General features: G+C 36.1%; 1 protein-coding gene and 1 long non-coding RNA gene across 2 annotated transcripts; one reads left to right on the forward strand and one right to left on the reverse strand.

Moving 5' to 3' along the window:
- The first annotated feature begins 7388 nt into the window (after positions 1-7388).
- On the forward strand, positions 7389-12204 carry LOC136802085 (uncharacterized). Its single transcript, XR_010845958.1, has 2 exons — positions 7389-7940; positions 9675-12204. It is a non-coding gene; the product is annotated as an uncharacterized lncRNA (long non-coding RNA).
- A 4727-nt stretch (positions 12205-16931) lies between these two features.
- Positions 16932-26617, reverse strand: LOC136802084 (uncharacterized). Its single transcript, XM_067058806.1, has 12 exons — positions 26596-26617; positions 23744-23926; positions 23119-23281; positions 21196-21712; positions 19845-20386; positions 19201-19363; positions 18974-19079; positions 18735-18815; positions 18407-18469; positions 18203-18259; positions 17937-17990; positions 16932-17683 (listed from the first exon to the last, which is right to left on the reverse strand). The coding sequence occupies exons 2-12, from the start codon at positions 23841-23843 to the stop codon at positions 17349-17351; spliced, it is 2181 nt and encodes a 726-aa protein (XP_066914907.1). The 5' UTR covers positions 23844-23926; positions 26596-26617; the 3' UTR covers positions 16932-17348.
- Positions 26618-26885: the final 268 nt, after the last annotated feature.

Raw genomic sequence — 26885 nt, forward strand, 5'->3', positions numbered from 1 at the left:
TAAATTGAGACTGTTACTGAAATATGTCATCATGATATGCATTTTTTCACTTGACGTCCTGATATAATTTGAGATTATGACTTGGAAAAATTTACATCAGCCTTCTGGAATTAGTTGAGACTGTAATACAGTATTGTCGGAAGACAGTTTGAAATCATTTGTTTATCATGATTGAATTACCTATTTATCAGTTTTGTAAATAAGAAATTTAATGTCATTTAAATCTGCCTCAAGGTTTTTACTAATTGGTACTTTTCCATTTTAAGCTGATTTCTGGGGATTTCTTAACTTTTCTATTTCATCCTCATTTTTGGACCTACCCCGGTGGGGTGGAGGTCCTATAAATTAACCCGTGTTCGTTAGTTCGTTCGTTCGTTAGTTACCAACTTTTCTCGAGATTGGCTCATTCAATTTTTCTGATTTTTTGCACAAAGGTGCATTACTATAAACCCTCGAATGTGACGGAGCCCGATTTTCGGAAAAAAATTTTTTTCCGGCCGGTAGAACCGGAAATGTCCCGAAAAAAGCGGTTTTTTGAGATTTTCTCGAGATTTTATCATTAGTTTTTTGCGATTTTTTGCACATAGATGCACATTAGTACTGCCAAAAAGGTGTCGAAAACCGTTTGCCGAAAAAAAATTTTTTCCGGTCTGTAGAACCGGAAATGTGCCGGAAATCGTCGTTTTTTCACATTTCCGTCACATTTTTTTCAACTTATTTAATTGTTTCTTTACAGAAAAATGTTCTTTATGATGATGCCCAAAACTTAGCATCGTTTGATTTCCAAAAAAATCATCTATTGAATCCGGAACTCCTTAAAAATCGCCGGAACAGCCGAAAACCGGCGTAAAACGGTTTTCCTTCATTTTTTCAACTTATACTCGACAGATTTTCATGATTTTTTGCACAATGATGTAAAATGGCAATGCCCAAAATGTGACAGAGCCCAATTTTCGAAAAAAAAATTTTTCCGGCCGGTAGAACCGGAAATGTCCCGAAAAAAGCGGTTTTTTGAGATTTTCTCGAGATTTTATCATTAGTTCTTTGCGATTTTTTGCACATAGATGCACATTAGTACTGCCGAACAGGTGTCGAAAACCGTTTGCCGAAAAAAATTTTTTTCCGGTCTGTAGAACCGGAAATGTGCCGGAAATCGTCGTTTTTTCACATTTCCGTCACATTTTTTCAACTTATTTAATTGTTTCTTTACAGAAAAATGTTCTTTATGATGATGCCCAAAACTTAGCATCGTTTGATTTCCAAAAAAAAGTCATCCTTTGAATCCGGAACTCCTTAAAAATCGCCGGAACAGCCGAAAACTGGCGTAAAACGGTTTTCCTTCATTTTTTCAACTTATACTCGACAGATTTTCATGATTTTTCTTTCACCGTTAAACATCGATGCGTTTCTTAATTGCTTTCTCCGTTCCAATAGATATATAAATCGAAATTTAAAATTATACATTACTTCCATTAAATTCTAATTATTCGTTTTATAAATAGGTAGGTCCATTAAAGTATTACTTGTTAATGTCTCTTTTTGGGTAGAAAGAAATTCAAGCTCAAATCAAAGCAAGATCAACATACTGCAAAGCTTACAAGCTGGAACATTTTACTTTTTCCCTGCAAAAGTTATCATAAGATTTTTCATCCACTACTGTAAAATATTTTATCAAACAAAACAGGAAAAGTCACAAATTCGAAATTGCAAGTATTTATAAAACTGCCAATGATTTGTATACTATACATATCCTTTGTCTTTGAGCAAATGGTGGTGGGGAGAATATACTATAGCTTTTTATTTACATGGACTTTAATATATAAAAGGGGTAAATATAAGGATATAATCCTCAGGCAAAAAAACAACAACAAACAAACTTTACATGATTTGATGTTTTTTAAGAAATTTGTAAGGTGAAAGTTTAGATAGATAACCTTGTTGCAAAGAAATTACAAACTTATTAAAGAAATGACTGCTCATAAAAATTTGCTATTCTAAGAAAAGAAATTGTAGTTCCAAGAAAATATAAAAGGAATAAAAGGGAGAGGGTATTCAAAAAGAAAGACATTATTTCTTGGAATCTCAGTTTCTTTCTCCCGCCTCTTTTTTTTTGTTTTGATTTTTTCGAATACCGAACACAGTTGGCCTCGCATACGGAAACTCCAATTCATACAATTTGAGCTGTTTTTGTATTTTGTGCCAAAATCGGGGAAGTCTGCAATCTATGGTGGACTGAAAAACACTTCGAAAAATACTTCACTAATACACGTATTCAAGTAATGTTACATTTGTCACGAATGATGACATGTGGCTTTCCCTATCCTACTTCGTGCTATACAAAGCGTAACAAGCGACGACTCACACATTTCATACTACACTTCCATGACTATTTGAAACATAACCTCACTTTATTACGAATGCGTGTCATACTATCATACTAAACTTACACATCACCCTCTACCATGATAACACAATACAAAGTGAGTATGCAATGTACCCCTCAGGCAATGGTAATTGCAGTAATTTCGGTAATCACGGTAATCACGCGATTACGCCACAACATATCGCCCTTTATAACGCCCCACCATAATAAGACAATGTATACAGTGTACCCCTCAGGCAATGGTAATTGCAGTAATTTCGGTAATCACGGTAATCACGCCCTTACGCCAAAACATATTGCACTTTATAACGCCACACCATAATAAGACAATGCATACAATGTACCCCTCAGGTAATGGTAATTGCAGTAATTTTGTAATCACGCCCTTACGCCACAACATATCGCCCTTTATAACGCCACACCATAATAAGACAATGTATACAATGTACCCCTCAGGCAATGGTAATTGCAGTAATTTCGGTAATCACGGTAATCACGCCCTTACGCCACAACATATCGCCCTTTATAGCGCCACACCATAATAAGACAATGTATACAATGTACCCCTCAGGCAATGGTAATTGCAGTAATTTCGGTAATCACGGTAATCACGCCCTTACGCCACAACATATCGCCCTTTATAGCGCCACACCATAATAAGACAATGTATACAATGTACCCCTCAGGCAATGGTAATTGCAGTAATTTCGGTAATCACGGTAATCACGCCCTTACGCCACAACATATCGCCCTTCATAGCGCCACACCATAATAAGACAATGTATACAATGTACCCCTCAGGCAATGGTAATTGCAGTAATGGATATTTGATGACAACAACCATAACCTTTTTTTCAGTTAAAAGTGAAGAAAGACTTCAAAGTTCAGGTTTCATTTTCCAGTCTTATAATGAACAGTAACTTACTTTCTAGTAGTAGAGCTGACATCTAAGGTTAAATTAGAAGCTTGTCCCCCCTCCCACATTGTATAATTGTCTTATTATGGTGTGGCGTTATAAAGCAGTGCCGTAGCAACTGGGGGGGGGGGCACGCTATGCCCCCCCCAATAATTTTTTCAAATATGGTTATTTTGCAAAATGCAAAGTTTTTCTTTTATAATTTTTCATAATTGTCTTTTATGTGCATGCTTTGAGATTTTTAAGCAATCTAGAGCTCAAATTTTCAAAATTTCCCCCCTCAGGCCAAACCATGGTTGGCCCTCTTGGTGTCACTAAACTTCAGCCCCCCCCCATATTAAAATGCTTCCTAAATCCTACGGCACTGTAAAGGGCGATATGTTGTGGCGTAAGGGCGTGATTACCGTGATTACCGAAATTACTGCAATTACCATTGCCTGAGGGGTACATTGTATACATTGTCTTATTATGGTGTGGCGTTATAAAGGGCGATATGTTGTGGCGTAAGGGCGTGATTACCGTGATTACCGAAATTACTGCAATTACCATTGCCTGAGGGGTACATTGTATACATTGTCTTATTATGGTGGGGCGCTATAAAGGGCGATATGTTGTGGCGTAAGGGCGTGATTACCGTGATTACCGAAATTACTGCAATTACCATTACCTGAGGGGTACATTGTATAATTGTCTTATTATGGTGTGGCGTTATAAGGGGCGATATGTTGTGGCGTAAGGGCGTGATTACCGTGATTACCGAAATTACTGCAATTACCATTGCCTGAGGGGTACATTGTATACATTGTCTTATTATGGTGTGGCGCTATAAAGGGCGATATGTTATGGCGTAAGGGCGTGATTACCGTGATTACCGAAATTACTGCAATTACCATTGCCTGAGGAGTACATTGTATACATTGTCTTATTATGGTGGGGCGCTATAAAGGGCGATATGTTGTGGCGTAAGGGCGCGATTACCGTGATTACCGAAATTACTGCAATTACCATTGCCTGAAGGGTACATTGTATACTCACTTTGTATTGTGTTATCATGGTAGAGAGTGATGTGTAAGTTTAGTATGATAGTATGACACAACCTCGTTCCCTGCGTATTATCAGCTTTTTTATACTTACTGATAGCGCTAGATAATACCCTGGCATTGGCTGGTTTTCGAACGCATAAGATTACGTAATTCAAAAACAAAACGTCAGATTTCATTTGTTCCTGGGTTTGAAACCATTGCATTGCAGTGCAACTTTGTAACGTCAGATTTTTTTATGACGTATTGTTTTGAGAAGTTCCCCCTCTGAGAGGGGGAACTTGCATCAGCCAACACCAGGGTATTCTCTGGCGTCCATCAGTAGTATAAATAAAGCCTGGGATACACGGGCACGAGGTTGAGTATGACACGCATTCATAATAAAGTGAGGTTATGTTTCAAATAGTCATGGAAGTGTAGTATGAAATGTGTAAGTCGTCGCTTGTTACGCTTTGTATAGCACGAAGTAGATAGGGAAAGCCACATGTCATCATTCGTGACAAATGTAACATTACTTGAATACGTGTATTAGTGAAGTATTTTTCGAAGTGTTTTTCAGTCCACCATAGATTGTAAAATTGCCCAAAATCGTATAGTCTAAGACTAGCAACTCTACCGACTGTAAACTCTTTTCGGCAAAAAAAACCCGTTTGCGAATTTTCTTCGGCTTTGGGATTTTTTCTTAGATAGTGATTCGTCTTAGACTATAACATAGTCTAGAAGAAGTGAAGACTATCAATCCGCTGCTCAAAAGAATATCGTACTCTTTTTCCGAAAATCCCAAACCCCAAAGAAATTCCGAAAATCCAAAATTCCATAAATCTAAAAATTACAACTTAAAACGGATCAAAACTCAAAATACTGTGAATCTTGTGACGAGGACGTCATTTTGGCCCTGAATGTCGTCACCGAAAGGGTAATAAATTTTTAACATTACTGAAATGAAATCGATTTCTAATTGATGATCCGATAGATTCTATCGATGATTACCAATCTAATGAAGACTCAATAAGTAATAGTTATCGCATGACTTTGAGTGCAATACGGGAAATATTTTATGAGCGAGGCGAGCCTTTTTATTAAACGTAAAATTTAATAGATTTAATCTATTTACAGAAAGTTAATTAAAGGAAGCCAAAATTCCCAAGTTCAAAAAATAAAAATAACTCGGATAGTTAAAGGAAGCACAATTTTCCGAGTTAGAAAATCAATAATAACTCGGAAAGCTAAAGGAAGGAAAAATTCCAAAGTTATAAAAGATGAAAAATAACTTCCGGGTCTCTTTAATTTCGAATATTTTTGTTCGAAAATCTTGCTAGATTCGAATTTTAAATTCGAACAAAAACATTCGACCGAAGTTCCCGCCGAAATTATGCACATCAAAATAAAGAAAGATTTTGTCGATCCAGAAGCTTCAAAATAATTGCAGCAGCTTTTTCAGAGATGTGAAATTATTATACATTACAGTATATACAGAAAAAGAAGATGTATTGTATTTTTTCGATTGAGAACAAATTTTTCATTATTGCGTTTCTCTATCAGATTGATAACACTTTTCGATGTTTTTCTTCTGATGCATAGATGAGAAAATGGATACTGGTTTAAGCTATGAATGGTCTGCTGAAACAACATTTTTGCAACAAAAACTAATTAGGGCGAACTTCTCAACTTTCAACTATCGTCAAGCTGTAAACGTGTCGAATTTTCGAAGTAAGAAGTGTTGATTGTTGAAGAATTGATGCTGAAAAGTCAAAGACACAGTTTTGTGGAGGATTGGGAGAGACACAAGAGACTTTTTACAAAAACCCCTCGTAACCTGGTTTAATCAAAGACATTGAAATTCCCTCGTTTTGTTGTGGAAAATATTCTTGACAAGTATTAAAGAATTTCAAATTTTTATGCATGCATTGATAAAAAAACTATTTGGTTTTTACGAACGAAGTGCCGATAGCTGAATTTATTTGCTATGGGTCGTGTCACGTGTGTGTCGAGTAGTTTTGTAATAATTTCTATATATTTCATCAGATTTAATTTCACTCACTTTTTGGAAAGAATGGAGTAAGAGCTCATCAAAAAATAGTTTTTTTAACGTTTTTCCATTATTTATTCCGAGAGTTCAGTTCTTTTCGGCTATTTTGTTATGATTTTCTCACGCTGCTTACCCAAATGTTAACCAATTTTTATTTAAAGTCGTCCTAAGACTTCATAACACCCCTCTTCTCTCATTGTATTAGCCATTTCCAAACTCCTTTCCAATCTCGAGTTATCGCATTTTTTTGTTTTGATGACGTCATCAACTGAAAATGGCTAAAGATTCAGCCAAATTTGAAAATCGTGCTCAAGCGTTATAAACTCTTCAACCTCATTCACCATAAAATTCCCGATAGAATGAGGGGTCAACGACCTCCCAACTCCTTTCCAATCTCACGTTATTGCATTTTTTTGTTTTGATGACGTCATCAACTGAAAATGGCTAAAAATTCAGCCAAACTTTGAAGTCCTACTCAAGCCTTTTAAACCTTCCCATCTCATTCCCCATAAACTTCTCGATCTAATGAGGGGTCAACGACCTCTCAACTCTTCTTCAAACTCGAGATATCGCATTTTGAAGTTTTTCCCAAACCCGTGACGTCAGTGGGTCCCTTTACCCCTAATGTTGTCAACGGTCAATTCGCGAATTTTGAAATTTTTGCGGTCAACAGGTACCTTATGCCCCAAGGGTCCCAAAAAACCAAAAAACGTCAATTTTTTCCAAGGGAAAGTGGGTTTTTAAATTTGCGAAAGATTGACACTGCAACGACTTCTTCTTAGAAAACGCTAATTTTCACGAAATTTTCAAAGTTGAACCATTCCAGAGGCTAAACATGTTGGAATAGCGGCTAGACGAAAAAAATCGTGAAAAAAAACTGAATTTCCATTTTTAGGGCCCACATATCATTGAAATTTTGTAAATTTTGCTTACGCGCATGCGTTTGCCAAAAGAGTCGCACTCCGCTCGCTTACGCTCACTCCGTGCGTAATAATTCAATTCACTTAAATCTAGTTGGAGCTAAACCTTAGCTCAGGTTAATTCCAAGTCGAATGAAGTACATCCCGCCACCGCACCGAGGCGGCTATGAAATAGTATATTTCGGCTGCCGGTTATTCTTTCCTTCGACTATATATATCCTACCGTCAAACCCCTTTCAGCGCAGTTCAGCTCAGTCTCAATTGATCACAACTTCAATCTTTCATCATCTGAATAACGAACAACACGACGAACAACGACCACCATTTCAGCCATTTTGCCGCTATATCTGCTACACGTGTCAGCAACCAGCGTTGAATCCAACGGCCCGCCCAAACTTTACAATTCCATCAACAGTGCCAGTTTCTTCAGTAGGCGATGAAACCAATATCCTGGTAACAGTATTCGAAAGCATCCAGCGAGCTGGCTTCGTCCATCCAAATAACGAACGAACTACAACCTCTTCACCCGCTACCGCCTCAAACGCCCTCACAGGAGCGATCAACAACAATAATGGTAGCCTTGCTACGAGTAAAAACGTCCATCAACTCTCACGGTTTCCAACTCTCACTGCCACCCCTCCTTTAATTTTCGGTATGAATCTTTGTATTGTTTTCTCTTTTCGTCTGGATTTAGATAGTCTTAAAAGGCTGGTAAAGTTATTGAGGCAAGTTTATCAGTATTCACCTGAATATGTGGCATTTTAAATTCAATCTTTGACTTGATTGTTTGCCTCTTCTGGCTTTTGTTGTTCCTTTGCTTTGTTTTGAGGAGTCGTGTCTGTCTTGAATCAAGATAATTTCTGGTACTAGAATTTTGTTCAAGGCTTAAAAGATTTTCCTGCATTCTGAGTGATTTGTGGCTGGAGTGACACTCGTCATCGTTTCTGGAGTTGTGATTGTCGGTCGTTGTGCTGCTTCATTTAGCCTTTTGAGAGTTTGGGATAAAGGGGCCTGTTATCCAGTGTTATGGTTATGTATTTTTTATTCATAATTGTTATAAATTAACCGGTCAATGAGCTATGAAACGATTGTCAAGTTGTTTTGGGATTTGATATGATGGGACAAGTTCTTTGAGAAAATGTCAGCAGATTTAATGATTGTTTCGATTTTGACACGTACGTGGTATATACAAGCCTGGTACGATTGAATATTTGTATCTGCTTTCTCAAAGTTGAAATGACAAATTGGTGTTGCATGGGATCATCCCCCCCAGGAAGATGGGGGGGGGGGGGATCAGATTTTGGTGCCAGGGGGGAAGTGAAATTTTCAAGCTTGATGGGGGGAGAAAGGCGAATAGGGGGTATATTCAGTCCTCCACCTAGTGGGGGGGGAGTAATAGGATAAATACAGACCTTTCCTGGTGTGTTTGGGCATTCAGGCTTATGAGCCTGTCTTTCTAGGGATTTTGAGAGTCTTTTTTTTTGCTATAGTAGCTTGCGAATTGAGGCGAGTCTGGATCATCACTTCGCAACCCTTATACAATACGGCTAGGGGGATTTCCCAATAGGGGGGAGCACGAATTTTAAAGACAGGTGGGGGGGAAAGGCCAGATGGGGGATTTTAGCTCTTATTAGGGGGGACCAAAAAGCTGGAGGACGCCATGTGTTGTTACTTGTGACTTGAAGAATAAGGGTAGTGATCCAGTTTTTGCTTTTCGTCTTTATAGCCTTTTCGTCTTTTGCTTTAATAAGATCAAATTAAATGCTTGTTATAGTGGATTTTTGACTGGATTGATGTGTCATTTTGCATATTGTGTTTTGATTTTTGAGATGTTGTCATAAACTTTTTGCAGTTCCAAAATCACCTGAAACATTTTCTGCAACTCTCCTTGTTTTATTATTGATTTAAACGACAGCAAGTCAAAAAGGAGGCTGTTCTCTAACTATAATTTCCTCCATTGTTCTGGGGACTGGTCGGTTTTTATTGAAAAAATTTTCAATGGCCTGAATTTATTATTCTTAACGTTTAACTAATATCCTACATTTGAGGTAACAACATTTGACCTTTTTAAGCAAGGGTAGTACCAGCAATGCCAAACATTCAGGATAAATTTATCAATTCTTTGCTAATGTTTTGAAATTAATCATTTTACAGTGTTGTGTCAAATTTGATTGATCGATATTCGTTGACTACTATCGGAAGTGTCTATCCTTTTGGGACAAAGGTTTGAAACTTTATAATAAGGGATAAGAAGACAAGTTTGACTGGCAGGTTCACTGCTCCAATTTGCAGCCAAATGTTTTGACTAAATGCTAAACAGGTTTTTTTTTTTTTTTTTTTTTTTTTTTTTGGAAATACTTGATAAGTCAAATTATTTTTGCTATAGGAGTTGACGGAGAAAAGGGCTTCACAAAATGACTTAGTCATCCAGTATCTTAAATGGAATCACAACCTAACTGTAACGGTATGGAGTACTTTGAAATTTTAGTGCTGTCCTTTCGAGACAAATACTTGCAGAATTTGTATTAAATGCTTGTGGCTCCTGAGTAGCTCAACAATGATTGTTGTTTCAACTTGATAGAGTCAGTGGCTAGACAAGGACAGTAATGAATTTCAATAGATTTCTCGAGCATGGATACTTTTGAATAATCAAAGGACCAAGTTCAAGTCATTTATGAAAATATTATAAGTTAATGGCTAACAGATGATATGTTTTGAACCGTTCGTAATCTCCAAGTTTAGTTTGCAGCGTACATTCACTAAAAACCAAATCTTAATTAGGATGTCTTATTTCCGTTTCATGTCACATCTCTGCAAGAGACTTGAATCACATTGTACAGATCTCGAATCAACAGCTTAAATTCAGATCTTTTAAAGCTCTCTTAAAACTCAAATTTAGTTCTTCAATTTTCCACATGATTGTATTTAGTTTCCTAGCTGATTTTCTTAATGCTGATGCTTTTTGAATATTTTCTCTCTTTCTATTTTGTTGCCGTCATATTTTCCGAATTTTTTTTTTTATATCTTTGTTTATAACTCTTCCTACTCCTTTTTTTTTAATTTACAGACTACAATTTCTAAGACACATTTCTTCGTAGAGATTCCTTTTCACAATAATATATGGAAATTCATGGATGGCAAACTTATATCTTGAAGGAAAGTCCATACCCTGCTCAAGCTCCTTCCTCTTGAACACTGTTTAAATACCCTAAGTTTTTGCATGGGTGGAGCCTCCGCTGCCCTCTCCGCATGTGTGTCTGACTCAATGATACACATTATGGGTAGACGGTCTAGGGATTGCTATCTTAGGTATCTCAAATCTCTGACCAAGATATTTCTAAGTTTAATTCTAACTTGGCCAAGGTAAAATGTTTACATCACAATTTGCAACCTACCTAATGTCATTATGTGTCTAGAATTTCCTCAGATTAATTTCTTTACCCTCCTCTTAATGTTATTCTTTGGATTTGGGTGACGTTGGGGTATAGGGTTACTCCGTAACCGTTGCATGTCAGTAGTCAGTTACTTAGATTCATCCCCTAAGGTCAAGGATCCAGTTAGATCTGGATTAGGTTCGCACACTGTAGTCCCAACGGTGTTAAGGTTCGCCAGGGCAACCTCCCTGTTTATTTATTTTAGCCTCCGTCTTATACGGGGCGTATAAGTCTCCGTCATCAAAACGGGGCTTATCAACCTCCGTCATCAAAACGGGGCTAGGCGACACCTGTCATCAAAACAGGCTAAGTAAGACCCCCGTCATATATAAATACGGGTTACACAGGACACCCGTCGTCAAAACGGGTTAGGCTCTCAGTTATATATATATATATCTTGATGCATCCCCAATGTCATCCCAAGTTCTATTATACATTTTCGGCATTCTTGTTTACGTTTCGAAATATACTGTTTCCATTTCTGCACACTTATGTCTCTATTCTATTTCCTCTGTTGCTCATATCCTTTGGTACCTAGATCAGTGTATTTCGACCACTTTCAAAAACTTCTCATCTTGCCTCCTTAGTCTGCCTTTTTTGTGTTTTTATTCCTAGGGCCTTATACTTTAATTGCATCTGAGACGTGGGAATTAATTGGAGCTAAACCTTAGCTCAGGTTAATTCCAAGTCGAATGAAGTACATCCCGCCACCGCACCGAGGCGGCTATGAAATAGTATATTTCGGCTGCCGGTTATTCTTTCCTTCGACTATATATATCCTACCGTCAAACCCCTTTCAGCGCAGTTCAGCTCAGTCTCAATTGATCACAACTTCAATCTTTCCCTCCCACCCTCTCCTTAACCCCTGTATTTTTGGTTCTGCTTTCTGCTTCTTCCTTTTCTTTTCTTTTTAGTTACCAACTGCGTTCTCATCCAAGCGTGGTGATTGCTGCTGCGACGGATCCTGATCTCATGGTTTCTCCTGGGCAAGGCTGTTAACCAGAGATTAGGTCATTTGGGATGCATCATGATACGTTTAGTTCTAAAGTAGGGTTACTCCGTAACCGTTGCATGTCAGTAGTCAGTTACTTAGATTCATCCCCTAAGGTCAAGGATCCAGTTAGATCTGGATTAGGTTCGCACACTGTAGTCCCAACGGTGTTAAGGTTCGCCAGGGCAACCTCCCTGTTTATTTATTTTAGCCTCCGTCTTATACGGGGCGTATAAGTCTCCGTCATCAAAACGGGGCTTATCAACCTCCGTCATCAAAACGGGGCTAGGGACACCTGTCATCAAAACAGGCTAAGTAAGACCCCCGTCATATATAAATACGGGTTACACAGGACACCCGTCGTCAAAACGGGTTAGGCTCTCAGTTATATATATATATATCTTGATGCATCCCCAATGTCATCCCAAGTTCTATTATACATTTTCGGCATTCTTGTTTACGTTTCGAAATATACTGTTTCCATTTCTGCACACTTATGTCTCTATTCTATTTCCTCTGTTGCTCATATCCTTTGGTACCTAGATCAGTGTATTTCGACCACTTTCAAAAACTTCTCATCTTGCCTCCTTAGTCTGCCTTTTTTGTGTTTTTATTCCTAGGGCCTTATACTTTAATTGCATCTGAGACGTGGGAATTAATTAGGGAAAGTGAAACTAGGTTTTACGTTTATAGTTAATCATAGTTTCTGTTGCTTAAACTTAGTTTAAGTATAGACAAAACCTAGTTTAACTGAGAGTTAAACTAAGTTTAACTGCTTTAATCAAGATTAAGCATGATTATTGTGAGCATCGTACGCCATAATTTTCTGCGTGGTCAGTAAATTGTAAGAAAATGGCGGCTGGCTGAATTTTAACACAAAATATGTCATCAAAAAGCCTTTGATATCTTTGCAATCCGTGAAAAATGAACTGGAAAACTGCATCAAAGTACTTACTGGATGATAAATAAAAAGGTTGGTTGAAATAATTTTCTGGATTTTTGTTTAGTTCAAGGGTAATTTCGATCATAAATCAGACTTATTTTTTCGCCTGTTCGACTTTGAAAAAATATCAACTGTCTTTACCCTTCGGCTGAAAGCTTTTCCTTGCTTACCTCAGGTAAATAACTCTATGCTACCTCTACAGACTAAAGCTGTTTCATTGTTCTTGTTCATGCAAAGTTTGAGACTGAAGATAATATTTGATGTTTAACGCTAAGGCGAAGGGGATAAAATGAACTGGTTTACCCTCATACTTCAAAAAATTCTTGATTTAACCTTTGACAGTTGATAAATGCAGTTAAAATATAGTTAATAAAATGTACCAATGTACCAACCATGCTTTTTTCAGGGAGTGCACTGAAACTGAAAGCAGGATTTTATAGCGGTGTAAGAACCGTACCCATTTAAAATTTGAATAGACTGGCATTGAAAAAAAGAAAAAACAATTTATTTTAAGAAGACATTTTCATGTGGGTGGTTGAGACTTCAAACATGTTCATTAGCTCCCTTGCCTTACGTATGATGTCCATTAAATATGCTTGATGATGTCCATCGATTACTGTTCATCAATTACATTTGATGACGTCCATAGATTACGCCTGATGATGTCCAGGCGTAGTTAATCGATATAATCGATACTCTTGAGTAATCTATAAATAATCGATAAGTAATCGATGGATTAGATATCGATTTAACCAATAGAATCGATAGGTAATCAGACCTTCAAAAAATCTTGAGTATCGATCAGCGATCGATTATTTCCAAGCTATCGATTACTTATCGATCACATATCGACCACATATCGACTACATACAACCTATCAATTACTTATCAATGATGTATTGATTGTTAACAATCGACGATTACTTATCGTTCGTGCATTGATTACTTATCATACTTATCAATGATGTATTGATTGTTAACAATCGACGATTACTTATCGTTCGTGCATTGATTACTTATCAATTATTTACTTATCTTCGCTCACGTATCGTTATCGATTATATATCGATCGTGACCGACAGCTGTGATCAATAGCCGATCGATTTTTAATCGATACTTTAATCGATACTTAATTTAATCTAAGTATAATGTCGATCTATAATCAATAAACAATCGATGACAAAATTGATTGATAAATAATCGAGCTTTGAAAAAATCTTTAGTATCGATTACCTAACGATTCTATCGGTTAATCGATATCTAATCCATCGATTACTTATCGATTATTTAGCGATTACTCAAGATTATCGATTATATCGATTAACTACGCCTGGTATGTCCATGGATTACGTTCAATTTTCATTGATTAAGCTTGATGACATCCATCAATTACGTTTGATGTCCATCAATTTTGATGATGTCCACACGGTTGTAATCGATAAAATTGATACAACTCATCGATCGAACAGATGTCAAACATAAAATTTATAATCGATAGCTAAATTTGAGGTTAAAAAAATTGTGATAGAGATTTGATTAGATCACAATGGATATCAATGAGCAATCGATTAATGTCGATTATATGGATTATATGTCGACTAACATTGATTATTCATTGATTGTCTATCGATGAACTATTGATCAATTTCAATTACCTTAAAGTATCGATGGTATCAATTGATAATCAATAAAAAACATCCATTGATTATTAATTGGTAATAATTGATTGAATGCAACCGTCTTTTGAATAGCTAATTAGTCCATAATTATTACTTTAAGGGGACATCAGCTTTGGGATATCATTTTTACCATTTTTTTAGAGAAGATAAATAAGAAGGGATAAAAAATCTTTTTTTTCGGCCGATTTATTCAAATTTTTATTTTTATTGTTTTGACTCCAACCACGATGGACAAAATAAACAGATTTAAAAAGAAGGGAAATTTTCAAACGTCTATTATTACGCATTGAGAAAAAACTTTCAATACTGTAATACAGCTCGTTTTGATTGTCTTGTTCTAAATTTTCTAAATGTAACAAAAAATGTGCGACAAAAATTTGGGGTGCATCCCCTTTAAGACAAATAATTTATCACCTCTTTACTGGCTGAGGGAAAGTAATATGTGGAGTAATAAGTTCAAAAGTCCGTCGCTTTCTCCAATACACTTATCAATTACACTTGATGTTCATCGATTAGGTTCGATGTCCATCAATTGCATGTTTGATGATAATTTACATCAATTACACGTTTGCAGATTTTGTGCGTCCTGTGCCTACGTTGGTTCCTAAAAAGATTTTGTGCGTCCCCGTCCCAAAAAAATTTTGTGTGTCCAGAAAATATTTTATGTGGGTTCGCCAGAAAAGACGTGGACAAGAAAAAAATTCTCATGGGCCCTAATAAAAGAAAAAATACTGTACAAACTAATATATGTTTCAGGGTTCGAATTATAAATTTTAGGTGCTTCGCAATTTTTTCTGAGTGACCCGAGTCAAAAAAACAGCGCCGCAGACGAAAAATTTTTCACTGTTTGCGAAGAAATTTTAGTATTTTGCGATGTCATTTGGAAGAAGATGCGAAAGTGTCTTTAATGGATTTATCTAGGAAAGCAAAGTTAGAGTTAGGCTATTATGTAAAATTGTAGAAAAAGCAAAGTAGTGAGTTTATAAAGCATATAGACAAATAAATTGATAAAGCTTCGAAGTAGCGAGTTGATAAAGCAATAGATAAACGAATGAATAAAGTTGCAAGGTAGCGATTTGATAAAGAAGTATATAAACGAATGAATAAAGTTTCGAGGTAGCGAGTTGATAAAACAATAGTTAAACAAAGAATAAGCTTTAACGTGGCAAGTTTATAAAGCAATAGATAAATGGACGAATAAAGTAGTGAAGTAGCAAGTTGATAAAGAAATAGATAAACGAATGAATAAAGCTTCGAAATAGCGAGTTTAAAAAGCAATAGATAAACGAACAAATAGTAGCGAAGTAGCAAGTTGATGAAAAAAAAAGAATATATACGAATAAACGAACAAATAAAGATACGAGGTAGCGAGTTGATAAAGCAATGGCTAAACAAATGAATAAAGCTTCGAAGTAGCGAGTTGATAAAGCAATAGATAAGCAGACAAATCATAGTTTGCAGAGGGGTATGAACCCCCCTAGGTTTATTTCATCCCCCCCTATATACCCATCCCCCCCTTTTGTAATGAAATCTTATCCCCCCCCTTTTTTTTACAGAAAATCGGTTTCGAAGGAAACTCGCTTTCCCACCTACCAGCAAAATTATCAACAAGAAAGAGTATGAAGTATTATAGTCACGAGCCAACAATGACAGAATATAACTAGCGTTTTTCATTAATCTTGATCATTTTAAAATCTAAATCAAAACAATTTGTATTTGATTAGAAAATTGACCAAAATTTCCAAACCCCCCCTTTTTTATTTGATCCCCCCCTACATTCCCATCCCCCCTAGTTTTTTCGGCAGATCTCGGTACCCCCCCTACAAAGGCCCTCCAGAAAGTTGGCATCCCCCCCTATTAAAAAGGGGGGGGGTGCAAACTATGCAAATAAAGTAGCGAAGTGACGATTTTATAAACCAATAGCTAAACGAATGAATAAAGTAGCAAAGTAACAAGTTGGCAATGGTAAAGCACCAGATAAAGCAATAAATTTGCAAGGTTTATAAAGCATAGACAAACGAATGAATGATTTAGCGAAATGTTTTTTTTATTTTTCAGCTTCGCACTTTTGAGTAAGGAAATCTTTTTTCATCGCTAAACCTAAAATTCACTTCGCATTTTGCGAAGTGCGAAGCGTTAATTCGAACCCTGTGTTTAAAGCTGAATTCTTTTTAAAGTTTTTTTGTTTAGTTACATATTAACTGAAAGAATGACATTTTGTTATGCAAACTTTCTGATAAATACAAGGAAAAAATTTCTTAATTTTCTTTACTTGCAAAAAATGCCATCTACTTAAGTATTCACATGAGTGTGTTGCGTGTCTTGTCTTTTCTATTAACTTTTACTTCGTTCTTTGCTATGCTTACCAGATGGAAACGAAAAATAAAGTTGCTGGTCTATTTTAAATCATGCTTCAATCATGTGCCGTCAAAGTGCCTTGTAAAATGTGATTCCATTACTCAAATCTAAAGAAACCAAGTGCTTTGATTTTTACAAGTGTTTTTTTAAGAAAAGCGTAACAGGAGTTAATGTCCACATAAATTGAATTCACTTTTACATTTTCTAATATTAAATTTTTTAGGTTCTTTCAAGAAATTCACAATCTAATTTTATAATATAGAAAAATCTGCTATGGTATTCTATGTACAAATTGAAAATTGAAAATTGTAGAAATATATGTTATACTTTAGGAATTTAAGTTAAATATAATAAATTAAATATTTTCAAATAGCTATGCGAACTTGTGCTGTTTCAAAATGTGATATTATCAAAATATAATTTAGCTATGCATAAGAAATAAATAACTGGAAAAATCTTTAGTAATACTGTATTGTATTAAGCTTTTATTAAGCCATTTTAAATTCTTTTTTTAGAAAAAATGCAAAGCAAACAAATTCATTCAGATTCATTTATATTATTTGTTTTTTTCTTCAGATCAATGAATTGGAACCTTCATACTAGAATACCCAAGAAATATTATGATCAAGACTGAAATACATGGTAAGGGCATAAATTATTTTGAAAAACGTCGTTTCAAGACTGTTAATATTTTCAGCTGATTTCTAAGTCTGTCATAATCATGCTTCATATCTGGTGTGAATTTCTTGGCTGCTTGCTCGTCAAAGGCTTTAAATTTTTTCTTAACATCGTCTAACAGCACAACAACCCTGATTTCCCACTTGGCTGCAAGATTTTTCATTGCATCCCCATATGTTGCCTTGTCTTTATCAAATTTTGTTTTCATTTTCTCGTATTCTGATATCTCATTTTCAAGGTTTGGGAATACAGTGCTTAAAGCTTGACAGGTTTTGGATTCTTTCCGAGCGAAGTATACTGCTGTTGCTTTGTCTATGACACAAAAAAATATTGAGTCAAACTGAGTACAAGGGAGAACTAAAGAAGTGCAAGAAAAAATCCATTGTAAAAGATTTCTGAAAAATCTGACCAAATATTTTTGAAAGCTATTTGTCCGCTATGATTTTTCCTTACTAGATTCCTCTTGAAAGATTTTTTACACAAAATACACACATACAAAGTTTTGATATTTTCCACCCATTTTACCCCCATCCCTTTTTATTATTTTAAATTCAATGACTTTTACCATTTTCAGTTTGGATATCTTGGATTTTAATCGGATGCTCTGAAGTCTGTGGTCCTGAAAAGGTAAAAAGTCATTTCAATACTATATTTTTGGAGTCATTCATACAAATGAGATTCCTGGCACGAATCTCTACTCCTTTCATATTTTGTTCAGTTCCTGAGTGTCGTCGAGTCATGTGTATTCGAATTTAATCAAAATACACCTGACCTAAACATCTGCCTTATAGATGCCTAAACAACGTGATTTTCAGATATTTGTGCTCTTACTCTCTTCAGACTGGTCATCAGCAGAAGCATCAGTCAAATTTTCAGAAGTGCTTGGTCCTGAAAAGGTAAAAATGCAATAATAATCGTTCAATTTTTGTAAGAAATTTAGTTCTGTAGATAGCAATTTTGTATGCATAGCGACCATACTGAGCTTTAGCTTCATACCCTATACAGTCACTCAAAGTCGGTTCAAAAGTGACTAACCTTGCATTGATTCATCTATGCAAATTTCCTTGCCACAACACTTGCAAACAGCATCTGGTAATTCTGTTAAAAAAAATTATTCTCTTCACCATTCTCTTCACATTTTTGATGAAGATGTTTTAGATGTAGTAGATCTGTTTTTCTTTGATTATAACTTTATTTTATTATAACTGATTTTTCTATTCACTATATATATAGGCTCTGGGGACAAGTTGAAATTTTTTGGATTGTTTGACTTTGGTTGCTGGGATTGCACTACAGGGTAAGTCAATTTCTTAATTAAACTTGTTATAGTTCAAACTGTAAAAATATACAAAACATGGTTCACCTTTTGTTTCATCTTTTACTGAGCTGGCACCTTGAATTTGCATGTCGTCCACCGCAAGTCTGCACGATTCAAATGTTGACGCTAAAAAGGTTTATGTATGATTGTTACTAAAAACATTGATTTTGAAGAAGTTTAGTTACTACATGTTTACCTTCTGACATCAATGAAATCTTTAAGTGTATTGATAATTACAAATTGAGAAAACTTTCGAGCCTCTCTTTTAAAAGTCAATTATATACCTTCATTGGTAGTTCCATTGATAACAGAGTGTTCAATCACCATGTCGATTTCTTCTTCGTGCTCTGCACTGGGTCTATTTTTTGCTGGTGTTGAAGTAAGGGGGACCTAAAAAAAATCAAAACGACAGCGCTAATAGTTTTGTCAATCTCTTAAATAAATTTGACAGTTGAACTTTCAGTTGGAAAAAAGAAAATAAATTATCTTTAAACTCTTAAAAATCACTTACGTTATCGTGCAAATGGGGATTAGGTCTTGTCAAATTACTCAAAAGAGTCCTGTTTCCATCCTCATCTATGATAACAAACGCTGGTATCCTTTCTGGGAAGATGTTTACAAGCTTTTGCCAGCAATCTTCGAGGTAAAGTCTCTCCTCTCGAAGCGTATATTTCCTAAAAATATGCGAAAAGTTTGAAAGGGTGCTGGTATCGCAAAGAGCAAAGATGTTAATCAGAGAGGACAATTAAAAAGATCTCCCGTGTACTTAATTTGAGTTTTAACTACCTTAAAGGAAGAAATTTTGGTGGAAAGAAAATTTGGCGGATTCGGCAGATTTCGCCAAAATCCGCCAAATTAAGTTACCGCCAAAATTTATTTTTTCCTCCGTCCGCCAGATTAAATTCCCGCAAAATTTAATTTATTTCACGCATTCCCCAAATTTGTGCTATTTCAAGCCTTTAAAAAGGTTTTTTTGCTTATTTAATAACGCTTTTGGCCAAAAATATCCTGCAACCGCCAAATTAAATTCCCGTCAAATTTACTTTATCCAGCTATCTGCCAAATTAAATTCCCTCTGAAAAAACCTTTTCGGCCATCCGCCAAATTAAATTCCCGCCAAAATTTCTTCCTTTAAGGTATAAAACGATTTCTTACCTGAAATGGTGCAACTCTTTCCTTTTGAACAATTCTTCACTTTTGTCGTCAAACAGAATGCCTTTCTTTGTCTCTCTCCACACGTTTTCAAACAACAGAAAGTCAGCAACCCGCTCGAGATGTGCTTGCAATGTGTGTGGTTTTGACTCAATCAGATCAAACGGTACAAGTGAAAGCTTGAATGGCGGTAGGAGTCCTTTGTTTTCACTGACGTAAACATCGTGCTCTTTGTTTTCTTTGTAGGAAACCTCCTCCGTGAACTTTGCTCGAATTTGGTATCTTACAAACAGATTCATCAAAACGTTTTCTGGATGGTGATTGGTGCATGTAACGGCCACCTTTTTCAATGGATGGAAAATGCGCTCTTCGTCCTCTGCATTGATCGATGGTAGTGACATGATGCGATACCTCATTGGACCGTGACCCGTTAAAGAATGCAGGTACTGACCATGCGTTTTCCTTGTAGTCAGCTTTTTGGGTTGTGGCATTAGTTCTTCCATTGCAACCAAATGAAGAAATGACTGGTTGAGATATCGGAATACCTTAAAAAAATTCAGAATTTAACAGCTTTTTTAATTTAGTTTGCAGTCAGTACTTAGGACTTCAATATGGCAGGAGGATTATGGGTGGTTAGTTTGGTAGTTACGCTCTCAGAATCGACATATATACCGTTATATCAGAGGAATGTAAAGAGATGGAAAAACAGCTTTTCTGATTACTCAAAGTCCAACGATCACTTCTATTGAAAATTCTATTGTAAAAACGTTGATTAGGTCATTAAATGAAAGTCCAGAAAAGACGGCTCGCCATACAAATCGGACGGTTTCTACATGATTTGACGATGAAAATGAAAATTAATTTTTCCTTTTTTGCCGATTACTAGTTCAATTTTTAAGAATAAGGAGCAATATCTTTACCAATGTATAGCAAAAGAAAATCTTAACGCAATGATATTAAATTGGTTCTTGTAAAACTGTCTGAAGTCGAGTAAAATCAAGATGAAGTTATAATTTTCTCGAGCTCTAGCTTTCCATATTATGGTGCGGTCATGATGCGGTTATATCAGTAGAATCGCTAGGAAATTCTGAGCAAGAAGATATAGGTACCTTTTCGTATAGGAGAGGTGTACCCAAAATATAAGCCCTAAAATTTTGCGCATAATCAGGCTTGAAACAAAAGAATTTTGTCACAACACGCTAATTATGCATATTTTCTATAGTGACAACAAAAGAAACCTATTTACTCGACATAAACTCCCTTAAGGGCAAAAGACCTGGTATATGACGAGCCGTTTTTCCATTGTTTTCAAGAAGCTGTTTTTCCATCTCTTTACATTCCTCTGGTTATATACCTTAGCGTTGGTTCGGTGGACTTCATTTAAGTAAATAATCTCCTGTATCTCGATTATCTGGAGTAACAAATTGTAAAAGTCAGGGTCAATCTTGTTTCTTAACAACACGCAAACATCAATCAAGCTTCTTCTGTAGTCTGCTCCTGTTCTGGCTTCCTTCTTGAATGACACCTTGACTGCTCTTGACATCTTTTTCTTTTCATCTTCAGGAAGCCGACCAGGGATATCTTCGTACATATTGTAGATGTGCCCCTTTATCGCATGCAATGGCTCGACTTCCAGAACCTCATAACGCTCAAGAAAACACTCACGTAATGTCGCGTTTGGTTTAAAATGGAGCAGTGCTGGCAAGCGATGGATGCCGGCCATTTCTTCTACCAGTTTTGCTAAGAGGGCAGGCTTCAAATCGTCCATCAAAAACTTAATACCACGCAGGGAAAGTTCTGACCTAATTTCATCTTTCGAGATCTTGTCGAGCACGTTCGCCTTGTGATTTTTGAGGCAAGTTCGCATGTAGCTGAAATGGAAAAAATGAATGATAATTTTTTTATTATTAACATCTCTTTTATCACCATAAAGCTACGGTATAAGTCAACAAAGAATTCCGTAGGGAATTTCCCTTCTGTCCACTATTTCTCTCAGTTTGAACCACAAGTGATTTTGTGGTTTAGAGATGCTGGCTAAATCGATCTAGCCTGCCAGGGTGCAGTATGCAGTGCTGACGAGTCCCAATAAGGACGAAATGCATATGCTGCTCTGCCACCCAAATCTCCTGAGTGAATATAGTTGGACAGAAATTCTTATTTCTTCACATATATATATATAAAGGTTTTTGAAGAAAAAAAAAAAATAAATATACCTTATTGGTATATATTTTCGCGTGTTACAAATTTTCGCGGGTACTTAATTTCGCGAGTTTTTTGGTCAATTTTCGCGAAATTTAATACTGTTTAAATTTTTCAAAATTACAAAATCGCAAAATTAAATACACGCGAAAAATTCTTTCTTATTCATTTGTTAGTATTTTTACATCAAAAACGTTGTGTTTCAAGCAAAATCAGTCTTTTTCTTGCTTTATATTCCGAATCGCGAAATTTAATACACGCGAAAATTTTCCAGAAGTCTGCAATCGCGAAATTTAATACACGCGAAACAAGTTTTTTCGAAAGAATTTCGCGATTCGCGAAAATTTGTAACACGCGAAAATATATACCAATAAGGTACATCGTTTTCGTGACAACAAAATAAGAACAAGAATTTTTATTACCAAAAAAGGGCACTGAAAAGCATGAAAAATTCTGCTAATGCCATGTGAAGGAGAGGCCGTTCTTGCCAGCGGGGCCTATCCGAAGTTTGAGAACAGTCTTGCCTCCAGAAGACATATAAAGCAGACCCCTCAAATGTTGAGGCCGCTAAAAAGGGCCCGGAAGCCAGAATTGAAACTGGAATAGAGTATGAGCGAGGGAATCTCCCAGAAAGTGTAACCGAAAACGAGATTGGAATCTGATGTAGATAAAGATGGAGATTCCCCTACCGTAAATAGACTTCTAAAATTCTATGTAATACGTAATATGTAGACGGCGATATTATATACTAATAAATTAGTAAAGCTAGCTTAGATCTCATAATGAATATTTCTAAAAAATAAATAATTGCTACGAATATCTATCGTTTTTATTGGTCTGTCCGCTTTCCATGTACTTTAGGCGTACAAACTTTCGCGAGGTCACGATTCGCCCCGTTAAGAATTTTCTATGACATTTTACTCGCGAAAGTTTGTACGCCTAAAGGATATAAAAAAAAATGGTTATTAGATTCGCTCAAACTTTCACTTATTATTTTTCAATGATCCCGTCAGTCAGTAAACCCCAGCTCCTTTTGAGCTAAGATCTGCGCCCTAAAATGGTGGAAAAGCATAAGTACCTTGATAAATTAAGTTTATGTATCCGATCTTGGAGGTCCATACTTTTTCTTCCAAAAACATATGCAATGTCGTTCCCTCTTTTAGCATACATCGGACAGCCCCAACAAAAGTAGTCACCTCCCTTTTGGTGCCCAGCCTCAAGCTGACAGGCGGGTGCATCACCTTAAGATGAAGGAATAATGAATTAATTCTTGGCCTAGAAAAGGGAATTTATGATAAATGTATTGAAAGCGACGAGATTTTATAACGTCACGTGACTTCCTTAGTAGCAACTCCCACCAGGAATTTGTTTACTAATTAATTAGGCCGCGTTGAACTTTTCTCACTCGATAGAGCCACAGATCTGTAAAGCCCGAAGGGCTAGGTTTGGAAGGATTTCCTACCAAAGTCACGTGACTAAAATATGCAATTTCACCGGTTTGAGAGATGTGAAATAGCGTTTGCCGCCTACTTTTTTTGATCTCGCGCTCCGAAAACAATTAAAATGCTAGATCCTATCCATCGGCACGAAATTTAAAAAGTCGAATTTTTGCTTCACTTTTTTTTGCTGGAGAAAGCTTCGGGCTTTACAGAGCCTCACTTTTGACATTAAAGTCTTCCGTGCTTAAAATTCAATGAACATACCCTTGAAAAATCTAAAATGGTCGTTCACTTGTACGCCCTTCAACATAACTGGCATTGTAGATAGTTCTTCAATATCTTCAAGGCGTAGGTCACCGTACATTAATTGTTGGTCTGTAGCCGGACAGCGTGCCAAAATATATACTTCCGGATATTCCACGTTTGCTTGTACTGATGTCCGCTCACCTTTTTTGGTTGAAAGAATGAAGGGAGTAAATTAATTAATTTCTTTTAACTTCGGGTTTTCATTTACATGCTCAATAGCTTTTTTCTATAAGAAATATCCGTATAAATATCCTCGAAAGAATCTTGAGACAAATGATTTTATTGCTTTTTCTAAAGAACGCGTCATCTCTATTATTTCAAATGACCAATTAGTGAAGTACTTTAATCGTAGAATTTTTAGCGAGACTAATTTTAGCGTTTTAGCGAGTTTTCCCTATTTTCGCTAAAATAAATCTCGCTAAAACCATTGAGTTTCAAGCCGAAGGCTAGAGGTCAATCTCCTTGGTAGGATTTGAAGCCAACAAATCCTACCAAAGTTGCGCGGCCTTGAGCGAACCGCCTGGTTTTTACACAAATGACAGATTGAAACTAAAATTTACCGCTTAATTTCGAAAAATATATCACTCAAAAACAAAGGAATTGCTAGATTCAATCCGTCATCAAAAATACGGCGCATATTTTAAGGCTTCAATTTTTCTTGCCTGAGAAAGGTTAGAGATTGACCTCTAGCCTTCGGCTTGAAACTCAATGGCTAAAACACGCCGAATCGACAGATCGCTAAAATTTATCCGCGCGAAATTTCTGGTTATATTAATTTCGCCTTAGCGAAAGTATTACGATAGGCATGGTGCGATATCGGACGAAAATTTAGAAAACGAAAGTACTTGATACGGTGGACAAACTCACTAAAGTCAATTTACAAATTACACGCTCGTATAACCACGGAAGATCCAACCTCGATTCCATGGCGAACAGTCAGCGGCCGCGCGGGAAAATATAGTTGCTAGTCTAGATGAGAGGCAAATAGGAAGCTTATCGCCCTGGGTACGAGGTTGAGGAACAAGTTTTATAAGAATAATACAGTAAATGTAATATTAATACACGTTTTTTATAAGAACATCCAAAAATTTTGAAGCCTTTGGATGTTCTTAACTTTTTGAGTTTTAAGCCTAAAAATTTTCTTAACATGTTCTTATTTTCGCCAGTTTTGTGAGTATTTTTGTCCATTTTTCTGAGAAACCGTGTGTTTTAGAGTACGCAAAGCCTAAAATGTTCTTAACTTGTTCTTCATAATTTGACCATCGAAGCCTTATATTCTTATATGGCCCCCCGGGGGGGGGGTACTAGTTTTGGCGGATGAGGGAAATGTGCGGACGGGACATCCGAAAATCGACCCTTAGAGAGACTAATTTAAAACTTTCTGATTTTTCCGACCCTTAGAGAGACTTGGAAGGGTGAAAAAATCGACCCTTGTCCGCACATACCCAGCACCCATCTATACCTTCAGACTCAACATCGATGCTAATAAAGCAGAGATCTTAAAGTTCCGTTCAACAATATATTCTTTGAAAGAAAATTTGGATGCAATGTCTTCATTAACTTGGCTATATAAAACAGTCTTTTTAAAAACGCTGATGAACATAATTAATTCGACATCAATTAAGGAAACAACGAAATGACCAATACAGTAATTATGTGTATTTGATTAGTTTGCCGAAATGTAAAAAGATCAAAGTTCATTGCGTGTCAGGTTTGTTACCTTATTTCACGAACTATTAACGACCTAGGATATTACTGGTTCAAAGCACTTAAAGAAGGACCGCCCCGATAAGGTTCAAATTTGCGTGACAAAAACAAAATGACATTAGATTAGGCTGACATAGGTCGAGTGTATATGAAATTATTACAAATGAAGATCGTGGTCCCACCTAGATTGCGCTCGTCCTTAAAATGTTTTTTTTAAATACTGTTATTTTAGATTCTGATGAAACTTTAAAGTTTTTTAGGGCTTGAAACTCAAAAAGTTAAGAACATCTGAAGGCTTCGAATATTATGGACGTTTGAACTTTAAGCCTAGAAATGTTCTTAATTTCACCATTTCATGAGTATTTTTCGCCCATTTTTCTACAAAATCGGGTGTTTTAGAGTCCGTAAAGCCTTAAAATGTTCTTAACTTACTTTTAATATTTTGGCCATCAAAGCCTTATGTTCCTATATAGTTTGTTCTTATAAAAAATGCAGGTACAATCCAAGGTGCTTCGTATATATTTGCCACACAAACTGTCATAAATCTATGGATCATTGAAATCCGTTAAAGCGATTAAAACTGATTATACACTTCGTTTATGAGAGCTAAACATTCAAAGCTGGGATTACACTTAGACAAATTTTTCTTCATTTCGTTCAATGTTTAACCGGGTGTTTTTTGAGTAAGTGAGAGTTTAGATTTGCATGACGTCACCGGTAAATTAAAGTTGTAAAAAGTCAATATTACTAATAGGAAATGCAAACTGTAAAATTTGTCAATATTCGCGGAACTGTGGAAGGCCTTTTGCCGAAATGGAACTGTGAAGACAGCATGCGAAGTATAGAGAAATGAGATATAGAAATAACACCTCTTCTCAACAATGAACCTTGTGTAATGACCTTGAATTTAAGCAAACCAGCCTTACCTAAACGCCATTGCCTGAAGAGACTTCGCCGGACCCTGTTAAAATATTATTCATTCTCTCAGTTTGCTTTATAGAGTTTATTCTTTAGTGTTCTTAAGTGGTTCTTATTTTTTGTCATTGACCTTCATAAAAATGAAGCGAAATAAAAAAAAATTACTAAATAGTAGGAAGACTTACGAAGAAATGGTAGAAGTTTGACTCGACTTTCTTCGGCGGTCAAGAACTAATCCTTGGAAACTCATTTTGGATAAAACACTAAAAAAATATCAGCCTCTCGAAAATATATAAGAAACAACTAAAACACCAATCCTTCTTGTATTGTACTGTACATATTATTAAGTAGAGTTTCCCCTCTGAGTTGCCATGGGAGGCACTTTTGAAGATAGCGTGTTGATGCTTTAATATGCTCAAATATCTACAAAAGGCTGTTTTTTCAGTCCAAATGCGGATGGACATAATTGGGTTTC

Source organism: Clytia hemisphaerica, unplaced genomic scaffold, assembly GCF_902728285.1.
Source record: "Clytia hemisphaerica strain Z4C2 unplaced genomic scaffold, Clytia hemisphaerica genome assembly, whole genome shotgun sequence".
Classification (NCBI taxonomy): domain Eukaryota; kingdom Metazoa; phylum Cnidaria; class Hydrozoa; order Leptothecata; family Clytiidae; genus Clytia; species Clytia hemisphaerica.